The following is a 16245-nucleotide window of genomic DNA, read 5'->3' as shown; positions in this document are numbered from 1 at the left end:
AGTGAATTGTGGATTTAGGGCTTTTGTGGGAAGTGGACGTTCTTCTAAAGAAATTACTTATCCTCTTGAAGAAGAAAAGCAGAAATATAAATATCCAAAACTTAATTTCMGTAACTTGGGGCTTGGTTTTCAGGCATTCTGAGAATTCATAAGTCCATTTTAAGCTCTTAAGTATTTTTGGTACTCATGATCTCCCACAGTCTTACCCATGCAGTTAGAGCTGGATCTATTAAATCTAAAGACAAAGCAAATGAGTATACAGATTGACAGGTGCAGATGTATTTGAAAAGTAAGTCTTAGCTTAAACAGCAGGAGTTAGTAGGCTTCTGCCATTGAGAAAATACAATGTGAACAAGAATGTGTGATAGCAACACTGAGCGCTGTGGTAGTAAGAATTCTTAAATTCATTGACTGCATGCTTCATTAGGTAGGTAATGGTTTTCACACATTTCTAGACTTAAACTGCAAGACCGACCATACTGTTTTTGCATCAGTAAGTACAAAAGTTTATGAAAGCCTCAGCAAAGCTGATGTACTTTAATAATGCTAATAGCATTCTTGTTTATGTTCAGAGAAAATAGAATATCATTTCATTAATTTTATGTCCCTTCACAGATAAGTCATATTTCTTCTGAAGGTTTTCTTAAATATTTTTATAGGTAAGGTGGTTATTATAAATGCTATCATTGATGAACAGAAATTAGATCCATAATTATAAATCGTTTTCTCTCCGATTGCTTAAGCAACCAAAGTTCTAGAAAAAAGTAGTAACATTTGGGCAAAGATAAATACAAAAGTATCTAGTCATTTCTAAATAATAGTTGTATTTTTAAAAAGAGACAGAAATTAATGACTTTTTTTCCTATTAAGTTCTTTGAAAACTTTTCTATAAATTTAAAATGGAAATGATTGAATTACTTATATATTGACTCATCTAATTAATAAGATTAGTCATAATCCTTTAGCTTCAGTTGTGGCTACCTTCAATCAGTCTAAATATCATTTTAAAATTGATGGAAACCTTCATAATAATGTGATGAGTATTTAAGAAAGAGCTAAAGCATCAAACATTATTATGTGAGAGTTCAGTAATACAGCTGCTGTTTTCTACATACAACGAAGGACAATTGAATAGAAAAGACATTGCGAAAGATGATTAAATCATTCTGGTAAGGGAACCCTTTGGTTTTCCAGTTAGCATCATCTTACTGAAAAGTTATATTTTGATATCATCCGAGTATATGGGTCTCTGTGGAAAAAAAAAAAAAAGTTTATTATTTTCCTGTGGCTATGCTGCTGGGGCAACCGAAGGATGGCTGCTGACATTGTATACTGCCTACAWAGTAGGACTGAACTGACCAGTGGGACTGAGTGGTGCCGCTGGAGCCACTCCATTTCCCCACAAATGTCCTCCTCTTCTTAAGGCTCTGACTGTAATAGAGAGGTGTCAGAAGTTCATTCCCTAATCTGTCTATCCATTTCCCAAATAAATGCGTGTATATATATTGCGTGTATATATACACATGTACATATGTTTATTATTTTCTGTAATTTCTACCAGACCTATGCTTAGGTTTGTTGCTTATTTTATACTATATCCTAAAGAATCTTATTTCTCCTTAGGTAAGTATTTATTTCTATAGGTCAGAATTTTATGGATCATAAAATATTTTAAAATGAGAAACAAATGCTCTTTCACTTTATGGATACYGTGATTTGCTCCCTTTTTCATTTAGTAAGAAATGATCATAAAAACCTGTGTTTGAAATCTGATAAATGTTATTTACATAAATATTTTTGTATATATACAAAACTTGATGAACTAATGAATGCATTCTGGAGGACCTGATTTCCAAATAATAAGCTCTTGCATGCCCTTCTCAGTGCTCAGTCATGGAAGCTGCTTGTTGCTTGTTACAAGAAGCTGATTTCTGTAGATGAGCTACCAGTTTAGTCTGTTCTCTAACTCCCACTTTGTATAGCAAGGTATAAAGCATCTAAGAATTACTCACTTTGTGCTCAGTGGAAAACACTTGACAGTATTCTGTTCWTTCTGTTTGATTTGACACTTCCAAAGGAATGGAGTGACCTTCATTAGTTTGTTCATATGGAAACAGCTTTGTTACCAGGAGTGGTTTTAAGATAAAAGAAAAATAGGTTTACCTTAGTGAAACGAAGCAAAATTAAATCATGGAGTTGCAAAAATTGGAAATAATTACCCCCAAAATGGTATAAAACAAATGAAATTGTGTGTGTGTATRTGTATTTTCTAAAAAGCATATAAATTAATGAAAATCTTCCTTACTGCCTTTCTTGGCCTCTGAGAAGCCAAGGAAGTTAACCTTCTTCAGGGCCTGTATGCCCTGACAGGTCTTTCAGGTACATTTACCTTGCTCCTCATCCCCAGAAAGATGACTGAAGGTTGTGAGTGCTGCTTCTTCCTTGTTTTCATTGTAAGAGTTTGTTATCTGTGATTGGAGACTAGAATATTACACAATAGCATGTAGAATTAGGTCGCTTCTTTCTTCCCATGTATTCTTCATTCACTTGTTTATTATGCAGCTTAATGTACACATTCTTTCTGTTTTGCCTGACTTTCTTATAAGCCATAGTTTGTATTAAACCTGGCATTACATTTTATTGTACATCTATGTTAAGGACTAATCTTCCTATAAATACCCTAATAGATCAGTACATTTCAACCTGGTGCTTAAAAGCCACATTTGACATATTGCTGGCATGAACAAAAGAGTTTGCATTAAGCTAGATATTCTAAGTTGTCACTCCGCCATTAATTTTGGGTTTATTGGCTAAATCCTCTCATCACACTACCGACCAACTAAGGGATGCATAAAATATCTCGGATGACACGATTTTGGTGCTTTTCATGTTTACTTATAGAAAAGTGTTGCTGTAGTTTTCAACAGCCATCATTTAAGAAGTATGACCTTTGTAAGCCTCTGAAAAAAGTTAGAAAAATTAGTTAAAAAAAATACTGCTTTACAAGAAAAGATAAAGAAGGACAGATGAAGTATAAATTACTACTGTATTTGAGTAGGCTGGCTCCAGCTGTTCTCTGCTGCATTTTCTTTCCTGTCCAGTTCCACTTGATAATGATAGCCTACAGGCAGAAATGTAGTTGTTAGAACGATTCCTGTAACTCCTTTAACTACTTCAGCATTTAAAAAAGAAATGTGTCAAACTCATCCTACTTTGACTCTGTATCTGCCGTCCAAATGTCCTCACTAGACCAGTCTCTCACAGATTCATGATTGTTCATAAGAACAGAGCCAACATCCTTTTGTTTAGGGATGTTGTATGATAGAGCTTATTAAACCCTTAGCCAAAAAGTGATTCCTCCTTGAAGAATAAGACTCAGTTTTCCAAAGCGCTTTGTCTTCAGATTCATCCTTTCCAAACCACCTGTCCTGGAATGTAGCAGGAGAAAAGGCAGAGCGCTTTCAACAAGAAGCAGTTGTCAAATGGAAAACTGAATTAACTGAATCCTCTTTCTAGAAAAAAAGAAATGTTCATTTAGATTTTTTTGCTTAGAACAATAAAATAATGAAAAGCAACGTAACCACAAGTTAAGAAAACTCTTAAACTGTGTTTTAACTATCATTTTACTTGTGTGGTTTTGCACAAAAGTGAGCCAAAATTGGAAAGCATCAGAAATTAGTGCATGGTTGTTGTGCCTTCAAATTCTCCTGGTGCAATCTTAAGAGCATCTGTTTTTCCATCTTTATTATGTGGGAAATAAAAGCTTAGAATGTGTACTTGATATTTTTGAAAACAGCTTTGAGAAGGACTGAAACTCTAGGGAGCTGTAAAAGTAATTTTCAGGATAGCATAAAATGTAAATATTACTTATGTTTTATGACAACTTTATGTTATGTGACCACTCTGAAGCTGAGGTAGTACGCTTCTTGGGCAACCAGTGACAATGGGATACCTTTTATAGCCTCTCCCCCAAATCTACAGTTTTTATGTTTGCAGCATTTTCTAACATGGAGTCACTGTCAAGGTACTCAGGGAGCTCACAGTTTCGCTCCACATGCTACTGTGTTTTTCTGCTTTCTACTTGTAGCGCTGACTGGCCCATGCACTGTCAWAGGATGTGATGTGGTTGCAGTCATATAAGTGTGCAGCCCACGTTGAGACCAGGGCTGCATTCAGTTCTGTAGCAAGAGTCTGTGAATGCAGTAGAATGACCTTGCCCACCAGTCATATAATTGCTATTTCAAAGGCACACATATTCAATTTTTTTAACCTATCATAATTAACATTAACATCTAAAGTTCTTACAATTGGCGGAGGTTAGAAAGAATCTTTTCTTCCCCATATTTTCATTTTATTTACCAATGACAGAGACATTCTTTAAGGTCATGAGCAGTTCTAAGAACTGCTGTGTTTGAAGGCTACTCACTACCTCAAAGAACTGAGATCTCAGTTACTCATTTTTCTTTCTGTTTGTGGGTTTTTTTGTATTRCTGCAAAGGAGRGGGGAAAAAAACCTTTAAATTCAGGGAGTTATGGTGCAAATATGAAAATATTCATAAATCATTTTTCAGAATTGACTAGATTTCAAGCTGAGTGTGTCTTTTCATCATGATCATTGTTGCAAGGTATAAGTAAATTGAAACACTCAAAGATGCATGTAAATCTGTTTTCATTTCTCAGCTAAGGAACATCTGTGCATCAGTAGCTTCTTTTGGCAACATGATATATAGCTGTCCATAATTCTACTGTTCTTTGGTTATATTCTGCAGGAGGTCAAACTGCATAATTGTGTTAGTCCCTCTAGTCTTCAAATCTATGAACCTACAGTGAAAAGATTACTTTGTAGGAAAATGTCAATATATTGACAATAATGCTTTTGAAAAGCARTCTCCTACAGAGCAAAATGAGTGCAGTTCAGGATAATTTGGTGGACAAGAAAAGTAGTGGTTTTCTATTTTGCAAATTCCATTGCTATTCAATTAGTTTAGCTGTGCCAGGTGTGGCTGGAATTCTGAACTATGCTGACGAGTAGGCTAAAATACCCCTAAAGAAGTTAGGTGATGGTAATTTTGAATTCAGTCAGGTGATGTGATAATACCAAAATTACTCTTTCTACTGTTAAAAACTGTTGTCCACTTTTTTTGGAGTATATGCTGAATTCAGTGTGCTTATCAAACTTGCGCAGAATGAATATTTTATTTAATTGTTGCATAGGCTAAATGTAATTTGTACTAATGTGAACATTATTTGTGACTGACAACTTCTTCTCAGACTCTTTTTCCATTGTTTCCACTGCTGTTACATTATAAAAAGAAGAGAGTAAACTCTCTCAGGAAAAAGACTTACATTTGTTTTATCAGTGAAAAGAACTCTAACAAAGAAAACGAGATTTATTTTTGTTTGCTGTTTCTCTGCTATACCTAGTTTATGAAAAAACAGTGTAACATTCATTACTGATGAAAAAGAGTAAACAAAGATTTTTAATAAGCAGAAATGAATCTTAAGCCAGCAGTCTCCTTCACAGAGATTGTTCTTTCCTCAGTATGCTAAATCAATGATAACCAGACTGTAAAATAGTTACCTTGTGTTTGATTCTTTTAAATGCAGTTTTCTTCTTTGTTATTACTTCCAATAACTTACTAAAACTACAGTGAGTTCAGCGGAATTTCTTTAGTCCATCTTAGTGATATAATCACTATCGAACAGCTAGTGAACAATACTGAAGAAAAAAGAAATTGAATAGCAGCGTTAAAATTACCTAATGGTAGATGTGCCTGCATTATTCGTCTGAGGGGGGTTGTTAACTGGGAGCAGCTGCAGTCCTGTCGGGACACTTTCCTGTAAGCAGGCACAATACATGCATAAGCACAGTAAAATAAGGACTCTGTGATGAAGAAGTGGATGGTTTGGAAATAATCTGAAGTGAAAAAAATAGTCCCACCAAATTTAATCCATGTAATATGTACCTTGGACATGTTGCTAGCAAATAGTTTGTCTGGTTTGTAGTAATCCCAAACATGTTGGGACTACTATGTATTTATTCTACGAGATTTGCCCTTGCTGGTTGCTATAAAAATAGCTATAAAAATAATTTATAACTGTAATACATTAATAGTAATTCTAAAATTTTTAATCATTTTAAACAGTGGCACATATTTCTACTTGTTGTATTTTGTCTTGCTGATATTCCTTTTAGCTTTGTTAATTGTCAAATACTCTTTGTATTTATATATTCCAAAAAACTCTAGCTATTGGCCACATATATTGATAAAACCATTTAAAATTATTTCTTTTTCTGAGTGTATAAAGAAAATGTAGGATTTTTTGCAGACTGCCTGGTAAATAAAGTCTATACTGGATCATTGAGAATCTCCTTCAAACAATCGCAAATACTGATCCTCATAGTAAAGATATTGTGCAGTTGCCAAATGAAAAAGAGGAAGAAATTGGATACAAAGGGGGACTGCCACAGTAAAAAGAGATTAAACTTTGAAACAGAGAAGTGACCGGATTTAGCTATAATGAACAGGGTACTTTTCCCCTCCTAGGTAATAAACTGTGGGAGGGGGAGGGGAGAAGGCTTTAGTTATTATAGTTAATTATTTAAGATACCTGTACTTCAGTGATTCCTGTAGCACACATGAAGCCACATTTATTCTGTCTATCTAGATGTTTTTAATGTGTAATCATCACTGTATGTAGGTGCAATGGTATATAAAAGTTAAAGATCAGAGTCTGATCTCGGTAATATGCTGTTGTAAATCCAGCGTACAGTAAGGAAAATTGCATTACTTTTTCTGGGTAAAGCTTGAATGTTCATATTTAGGTTTCAGGGATATTTTGTAATTTTTCCGATGGTCTTTTGTCAGTGGGGCATGTTTTTGCTTTATTTAATTTATTTTTTATKTACTTACTGAATATTACTTTAATTAAAGGCAGGAAGTAGGTGATCATTTGCTTTTCTTTTTTCTTTGAAACTCAGACAAATCCTTTTCTGGAAATATTGCTTCACATGCCATTGATTCTTTTAGTTTTCTTGTGTTCAGAATGCTATTTCTTATTTCTAGGTTTGTCTCCATGGTCCCAGATATGGGTCGCTGGACTCGGGAACAAACTCATTTTTCCCTCTGCTGAATCCCATATGTTCATTGTAACCTTCAGGATTTTATAAAATCCCGACAGCAGAAATGACCCTTCCAATGCTATAAGCACAGTGTTAGCTGCCTGACAGACCTTTTCATTGAGGTTCWTCATTGCTTTCATACAAAACACTCTCAGGATTTTCTTTTCTGTAGACTTATTCCAGTCAGAGGAAGCCTTTTATATGTTCCAGTGCCCTTGCACAAAAACTAACATGATATTCAGAATACTTTAAAAATAGTCTTCTGCTGTCCAACAGCACTTTTTTTTTTACTGCAATTCTCTCATCCTTTTCATCCAGAGTCACTAATTCATTAACTGCAAGTGAGTGGTTCATGGGTTGTTGGAACCAGTTCTAACACAAAATGCACACAAMTAGGATTTTCTGAACTTTATTGTTCGGCTTGTATCTGTAAGTGGTGTTCACCTTTGCTTCAGTGTGAAACGTCCCACTAGAGAGCATCCACAGGATCAAAGTATATTGTGAAGACACACTGTTTTACACTAATGGTTTTCAGTATGTTTTGGAAGTGAATTCTTGTATTTTCGTTATTTTTTTGTTATTCAAAAACCTATGCACAGTCCACATTTGAATGTGAGCATCATTTAATAAGATGTAAACTTACAATAATGAGTGGATTTTTACGTTACCTTAAGTTAAATAAGTGATGTCATAATTGCAGAGGCCTCCCTGATTATCTCTATGTATTTTGTCATATATAGTGCTTTGCTGATTGGTATAAACTAGCTCAGAAGGGCCAGGTGAATTCTATAGGTGCCATGATGTGTTTGTCCAGAACTGAAGTATTTTGTTTCCTGAAACAGTGAGTGACCCAACCCATTTAACAGAGTTTTAATTTGTATGTTCAGATTACCTAGTAACTTCCTGAACTCTCTTTATTTCAAATCTGTAGTAAAGCAAAACTATTAAGTATCTTTTAAAAGTCTATATCAGATACTTATTTTTTTCTTTCTGAGGGAGGTAACCCAAGTAGTTTGGCCAAAYACCTATGCATTTTCATGAGTAAATGCTGTTAATAGCTTTTCACAGATTTGCAGCTTTTGTATTCGTAGTCACCTGTGTAAATGGGCTCCTGAGATGTCCTGAATACATCTTTCATGATGCAGCCTGATTCCCCTCCTGGGTGTGGAGAATTGGTCATCATGGAATGCCAAGACCATGGTATATGATGAAAAACTCAGTCTTGGTGTAAAAAACACAGCCCCCTAGCCCCTCAATACAACCCTTTAGCCRCATGATCTAGATGCAGCACAGAGATTGTACTTGAGCCGTTCAAGAAAAAGTTCAAGAACTTCTGTTATTTGCCCTTCCTGTAGACCACGATCTCTTCATTGTTTCAGGTAACAAACTAACAGCAGAAATCCTCATCCAGATATGCATAGAAATGAGTTGTTGTTATGTGACCTTCAAATACAGCTCTCTGAAATGAAGGTTAGATTTGCTTCAGATTGATTTTAGGTATTTGGGCCTTAGGCTATCCTTGCTTTTTTCTGATTGTGGGTTTTGTTTTTCCTTTCTGCTTCTTCAGTTCATCTTGTATCTCCTGCATCTTGGACATGCTGCCATGTGTGCTCATTCTGTTTTCTCCATAGGCTTGAGCAGGGATGCTGAAAGTTTTTCTTTTCTTTCTCTAAAACTCAACTGAATCCATGGAAAGATCTTTATCTCTTCTTCCAGAAGAAGGAAGAACACTGATAGATACAAGTCTCCTTTCCATGCTGAAGCATTTGCCATCCCTTTAGTCTTTAGCCCGCACYGTTCTGGAATCAGCTATGCCATGAGAGATGCCATGCTGCAGCTACCTCTCCCACTGATAATTCCACTTGCTTTCCGAGTAATCCAGGAGTCTCTGTTCCCCTCCCTGGAAGGCCTGTGAAATTTTAATGTAGTGGGGCAGTTTTTGAGAAAAGTATTAGGAATGTAGTTTGGGTTGCCTAAAYTCAGGGAATTTTTAAAGAAAAGGTTATTTCTTAGTGCACTGGAAAGCATTTTTTATTGTTTGTTTTTCCTTTTTTCTTTTGTCAGACATTGTCTAGTTGGAAGACTAAGTCTCTTGATGCTTTACCTAGCAGATTTACACTATTCTGGACCAGTCTGATGCTGGATGCTAGCCAGCACTTGTTATTTGTAATTCTAGGGATTATTATGTTCCGCAGAACCATATTTGTTTCAAATGGTGGCAAACCTAATCCTTATTTTATAATTAATATGAACATATGAGTAGGGTTTTTAGACAGCCTTTGCAATCTGCTAATATTTGCCTTAACAAATTAAGAAAGCATAATCATTAATTATATCTTGCAGTAAATCTTAAAATAAAATTACAGAAGTCCGTGAAGGACTTGTTCTTCTAAAACATTAAACCTGGATTTGGTTTGGTAAGAATGAAAGATGATTACTGCTGCTTTTTCTAAAATGTGATTCTGTTTCATGATGCTTTTTGAGACACAAACCTAACATTTCAGGCTGCTTATGCATCAAAATACATGATGCGTACCATAGTGTCATGCTGTGTGCCCCAGAACAGTTTATCTGTTCTACTTTATTAAACCAAACTTAGTTGCAATTACAGCTGGAAAGAGCTCTCCAGTAAGGTCAGTTCTAGAAATATTTAAACATAATAACTACTCCTTAAAAAAAAAGTACTGTTTAAGTGACTCAGCTTTTTTTCTTTTTTTTTTTTTTGCCTTTGTCTTTCACCAGTTGAAAAAATACAGAGCCAGTGGGATGAAGTGCACGGACACCTCCAAAGCCGAAGACAGCAGCTCCATGATATGTTAAAGGATTCAACACAGTGGCTAGATGCTAAACAAGAAGCTGAGCGGGTTCTAGAACAAGCAGAAGCTAAGCTTGAATCGTGGAAAGAAATTTCCTACACTGTGGAAGCKCTGAAAAAGCAGAACACTGAGCTTAAGGTCACTACTGAGAACGAGAAATTTAACATTAAGATAAATAATCAAAATGCTGATACATGATTGAAGATATTTCTGCTTGAGTTGACTAGATGTTTAATGAAAATGTCCTCAAAGTATTGGACAGTGCATATCAAAGAGAGGCACTTTATTCTCTCTCATCTCCCACTAATAACTAGAAAAGAATTACTGAAGTCTAAAATGTGTGTCACATAATCCTTCAGGGAAATTGGTCCTAACTTGTCAGTCCTAACAAATAACTGGCTGGTCTTGCAGGGTAAAAAACTACCTTTTCAGCACAGTTATTTGTCATCTCCTTCATACACCAGCCTCGGCTGAGGCACTGGTGCTGCAGACTGGTAAACCCTGCAGTACTGCTGTGGGTCTATGAGCACTTGTAACAAAGCTGTATAGGTTGTCCTGAAGTGGTTAAAAACAGAAAAAAAAATGTAACAAGCTGTCTGGAGGTATTTTGAAAATCAAGCATTTTAGATTTGCCACAATATAATCTCACTGGGTTCAACCTTGGCAGGGTTATTAACTGCAAAAAATCTAAAATGCCTGGTCTCATGTTTTTACCATATACTAACTATCACATTTTAGGTGCTAAAATGTACACCTCAGTTAACTTAGCTGAGCTGTACCTCAATGCAGGTATGCTGTAACTGTTGCATCAGTTTTTAAGTTTCATGTTATGGAAATAGTTATACTTTGGTGACACTCCTCATGAATAAATTTTGAGAATAGCTGTTTCAGATTAACAATATCTCATTTTCTGGTTGGGAAAACAAGGTTGAAACCAACCAATTGATCAGCCTCTAAAAGTGGGTCCTCTATCCATATTAATGGAATGTTATATTTTAATCACTTGAGAGAAAGTTAACACAAATATTTTTTCCAGTGTTCTTCTTTCCTCCCCTGCCAGTTTTTTTTCTTTTTTTTTAATTATTACCACTCAGTTACTTGGCTAAAGTTTGTGGCCTTGTAAACAGTTGTATTTGCAAAGCTGAATGGTGATCAACCACTGTGAAGAATAGTGYGGTCAGGTCCTCATCAACTGATTTTGTTACCAGAGAAAGTATGTGTGTAACTGTATTATTCRTCATCAGCTGTCTATCATTATTAGTCATTGCCATTCTGATATTTAGAAGTATATACAAAAGCTGTTGGTTTTTTTTGTTTGCCTACAGGAAGAAACACCACGGATCTTTTATCAATTTCTTCTTTTAGGGCTGGGAAGTGGTTAAGTTTTCTTATTTAAGATTATACCTTAAGGGTTGTTGCTCGGGAAGGATGGACAAACAAGGGCAATCACTCACTAATGTATTGGAAAGAGTTAGAGATTATGTATACTACTGTCATTCAGCAGAGAGGACTCGCATTTGTCACTGTCTTTCTGTGGAGACAGAGTTCTGGCTTCTGCCCAGTGTTTGGTTTTAAAAAAAAAGCATCAACAAAGTCAGTGTCCTAGCTCTGCAAAGACACAATTAACAAAAAAAATCACAGTTCTGTGCAAACAGTCTTACCTCATTGTGTCTGAGTGTTTTATGTCTCAAACACAAACTACGTAACTAAGAAAATAATTACAATTATTGTTTCCAAAATAGATTTTATGTTCATTTTTGCAAGTATATGTGAGGTTTAGATCAGGTTCAGCTAAGAATGTATGTTTTTTTGAAAAATAATGATCTTATTGGATTAACATTCTCCAAAGAAATAAATAAAAATATGCCCTTCTTCTCCTTCTTCACCTAAATTACAGAGAAAGTATAGAAAGTATACTCGTATAYTTATTCGTAGAAGATATCCCTTTGAATAAATGAGCACGGTTTTGAAAGCATATCTGCATATTTTTTTCACTCCTCTGTGACAGAGAAGGAGAAACATGTAAGATACCAGTACCTTGGAGCATTCCTATCTCAGTCTGGATTTAATGTTACATGTTGTGTCCCGTTACAGAGATTAGACCATGTTTATAATTTTAATTGTGAAATCCAGTCAAATCCACAGCTAGTCTTCAGCCAACTTTGCCCTGCCCTCACGGTAATATGAATATCCACAGGCTCTACTGTTTCAAGGAGGCCCAGTCACTTTTGTTACTTCCATTTGTTTGGGTTTGCCATCCTTTCTCCCACAAGGCCGAAAGAAATTCACCTCTGTCTCAGAGAATCTTTTTTTCCTTTCTTTCTTTCTTTCTTTCTTTTGACCAGCCTTCATAGAGGAAATCTCTGTCTGCCAGAGATTGGAGCAAATAATTGCTCATGTCAAATCCCACATGAAAGCTTCTCAGATGTTACAGCATCAGCTGTTTTATTCTTGCTTGAGCTAATTGTTCATGCATTTTAAGGCAAACTGAAATCTTAATTGAGTTTAGCTGCTTTATATTTCTTTTATATAGTAGCATCTGAAGTGAAGGACCTAGAAATACTTCAGATCCTCAGCATAAATGCTTCCCAGGCTTCTGTACCGCAACACATATATTTCGGTTCTGACCCTTTGAATATTTAGAGCAAGTGTAGTGTCTTGTGGGTTGCTATTACACTGATGAAAATAAAGCTGTCAATTCTATTCATTTGTGCAGAGGGAAAGAGCCAGGTTCTTCAAACATATTAATTTTGTCAGCTTTGTATCTCAACACAGCTTGGTGTGAGGAAGTGTGATCACCAACTCTTCTCCCGGTGTGGTTGTTAACATCATAGATCTGGCTGAAGCCACCTGAATCAATGCAAAAGTTCCCCTACACTCTAAGTGAAATTTGAATCAGTGCTTGTGTTAATGCTTTTTTGTTAGGGCATCCTTGCACATCAGTGAATGGGTAGACACTCAGTAGTACTGGTCCTTTGATTATTTATATTTTTATAATGCCAGAATAAAAGAAAAATCTGTAACTGGCTTGTATTTACCCAGGGATTTTTTTTTTTTTTGGTAGGATTTGACACATTTGCTACTGACATTTAAAAGAAAGGTAACTGAGTACCATGTAGCTGCTTATTAAAAATACGATTCGTTTGAGTCACAAGTTAATTCAGAGCTAATTTATTGAGGCTTAATGCATTTTTTTCATTTTTCTTTTTAGTTTGATATTCAAGAACAGTATTCTAAAGACTGGGGTTAGGTAGGGAGACTTAGAAAATGGCATCCTGCTCAGTAACAGTCCTTACCTGCTCCAGTCTGGCTTGTTATTAAGTGCTGACTGCAGATTGTTAACTCAGCAGGCTGAAGGTTATGTGTATATAAATAGTACAGATGATTGATAGTCACACTTTGACTCCTTTCAGTCTCAAGTCATCTGAACATAAGCTAGTCTAAAGCTAGTCTCTTCTTAATATGATACTGAGCCCAGTTCTCTCCTCGGCCCCTTGTTGTTTTGGGAAGAGCTACTGAGACATCTTGTCTTCCCCGCACCAGTTTAGCTGAGATGGCCAAGGTGAAGAGGAAGAGGAATGGAGACGTGATTTATTTCCTTTCCTTTGCCAACCACCTCATTCCCTTTCACCAAAATAGAAAGCGGACCAGCAGCCTGGCCGGCGGCCTGCTGCGTGGGGCGCAGAAGCCAAGCAACCTTCCTCAGAGGAGCCGGGGGGGACCTCATTCCTGCGCTTGTGGATAAGGCTGAGGCAATCATGCCTTTGTCTTCTTTCTTTTTTGGCTTGAACGTTAACTTTAGGCAATTTAACATTTGCTTGAAATGTTGCTGCCAGCTCTTTTGCCACTCCCTRTGTACCAGGAGCGAATGAAGCTCAATCACAGCATTGTGGGGATTTTTATTATTCCAGGGCTGAGAGCATACTGTTTTTATTTCAGTGGAACAGCTAACAGTTAAAGTGATGTTATCGACTATGGTGCAGACACTGAAATAGAAGTCCCCAATGAAAAATTAAAGCTCTTTAAGTACATAAATAAAACATATGCTATAGATATCCAGAGAAAGGACAGAAAGACAGCCAGATTTTCCAGGTTTGTGATATATATACCTGTTCGGTGTAGGAATTTACATGCTCTGAATTGGATGATGCTGCATGTACATATGGCTGTATTTGAGCTTCTATGAATAGTTTATTTTATTCCACTGGGAAACAGTGGGATAGAAAAAAAGCCCATTCTAATTTCCTTACTTGTTTTTAATTAAGCATCCTTAATTACACAGACTTTCTTCCTAACTAGTGTCTTCTAATGAAAAATTAAAAATAAATTTATACCTAAGTAACATGATGAATTCACAGCCATAATTCTTTAAGCCTTTTAATAAAGTCAGCAAGTTCCAGTGAAGACATAGACAAAACAAAGAGAATGTTTTAAAAAATGTCAAAATGAAATTAGGTAATAAAACATTTTCCCTTAAAAAAAATCCAAAGTGGTTAAAAGATAAATGGGACCTAAAAATAAAAAAGGGAGGGAAGGAAAAATTTTACACCATTAATTTTATTATAAAAAGTTATTTTATTAAGTCATATAAGATAAAATTGAGTGGGCCTCTGGTAGAACAGACAATAAAACATTTACCACAACACTTTGTTCTCAGTGTCTGTGCAAAGGGCAGAGTTGAAGCAAGGCATGCACTCTTCAAAGTTGTTGAAAAATTACATACCAATTCCCAATGAAGTAGAAAATACAAATTGTTTCTGTCGACAAAGCTCTCTGTATTCTTCATTTCTTTCCTGAGCAATGATCTAGTGTTGTAATGTCAGGAATTTAATGGATTAATATTGAAGTTAATGGTGAGAATCAACACTTTTGGAAATAGCCTTGTAATGGATCTTTCTGTATTCTCATTACAGAGACTGGTTTGGAAGGTTTTATAAGGTCATTTATATTCACATGGGACTGGGCAAAAGGAAGTTACTTCCAGAGTGAAGTTTACAGGCCATTAGTTTACAAAGTGGACAAAATGTTATGGTAACTTTTCTACGTAATGCAGTGAATAGTCTGCTGTAATTCTTTGGCTGGAAAAGAGTAGCTGTATGTGTGCATGGACTGGGACATGTTAGTATTCTAAACAGCGAGAAAGGTAGAGTATAATCAAGATGGAAACTCCTAAATACAGAATAGATACTTACTATAAAAGATCTAGGAAACAGAAATGGCAATTACAGTATATTTTATTTGATATATTTATACAAATATAAACATTTATATGTTTAATATATATAATTTTGCCAGGGAAGGGGCTCATTTACGGGAGTATTTCCAAAACAACCACCTGCCTGTATCTTCTCCCCCAAGGAATGCTACTGGTTTTGCTATAAAAAATATGAACTACTCTGACTCTATCTCCATGAGGGAATGACTTCAAAAAATTATGTATAGGCAGCTTCAGTTTAACTGAACTTAATCATAGATGGTTCAGATGGTTCACAAAGTCCGTAGGCTTCTCCTGATGTTTGACTGGTAGAAAGAGGATCCCTTGTTCAAAACAGCAGAGCCGGTTGCTGTCATAGTATTTAAGGGTATCTGCTGCCCAGTCATCGGGTGATTATTCTGCTCTGTCATGCAGGAATCCTGCAGAATAATGTAGGAAAGAATGGAAATACATGTTTTCAGTTTCAAATTTTAGAGGAGGCCTATAAGTAGCTAGAGATGCTGTAACAACTTTATAACAGATGAGGCTTTTGGGGGGGACCCCAAAAGCTCCAGCAGGGACTCTTTTCAAAAGATAAATAAGTTTCAGACCCAACCTTACCAAAATCAGTTTGCAGACTTTCTGAGGTGAAAATGTAATTGTATAAATCATTCAAATTGTATTTATTTCTACTTAGTATTTAGACTCTTCAGTCAAGGTTTGCATCTTTAAATTGTTTGATTCTTTATCTGAATCAAAACAAGATTTCAATAGGAATAACACTTTGGGAAAAGGAGGGGCAAACACCAAATTTTCATTCATACAGATTTCCTAATTTTAGTATTAAATTACACTTCTTTACTGTAAGCAGTCAATCCTTAGTGTTTACTTTTTGTAGATAGCTTCGGATATTTACCTTCAACTGACTGTTTCTGTTTGCAAATATAACCTTTTTTCATTTGCATTGTCCCATTTGGTTAGTTGCTTGTAGTCTTGCCTAGTACAGAAGCAAGGTAGACCATCTATTGTCTTTGCTCTTCCATTTTTGTTTGGTTTCTGGCTGCAGCGAGTGTTCCAGATTTTGGGGAGGGGAGAGGAAAAGAGAAAAGAGA

At 35.8% G+C, this 16245-nt stretch overlaps 1 protein-coding gene across 1 annotated transcript in view; it reads left to right on the top strand.

The window, feature by feature from the left end:
* The window catches only part of LOC112969900 (dystrophin), a gene marked incomplete at its 3' end in the record, with an annotated part of 817409 nt that overhangs the window by 629273 nt on the left and 171891 nt on the right, over positions 1-16245 (top strand). The window contains exon 48 of the mRNA XM_026073700.1: positions 9866-10077. Coding sequence (XP_025929485.1) covers positions 9866-10077 — 212 coding nt within the window. The remainder of the gene's footprint in view (positions 1-9865; positions 10078-16245) is intronic.

Source organism: Apteryx rowi, unplaced genomic scaffold (assembly GCF_003343035.1).
Source record: "Apteryx rowi isolate R43461 unplaced genomic scaffold, aptRow1 scaffold_373, whole genome shotgun sequence".
NCBI lineage: Eukaryota > Metazoa > Chordata > Aves > Apterygiformes > Apterygidae > Apteryx > Apteryx rowi.
Note: the sequence above shows the minus strand (reverse complement) of the source record. Positions and strands in the feature narration are given on the sequence as shown.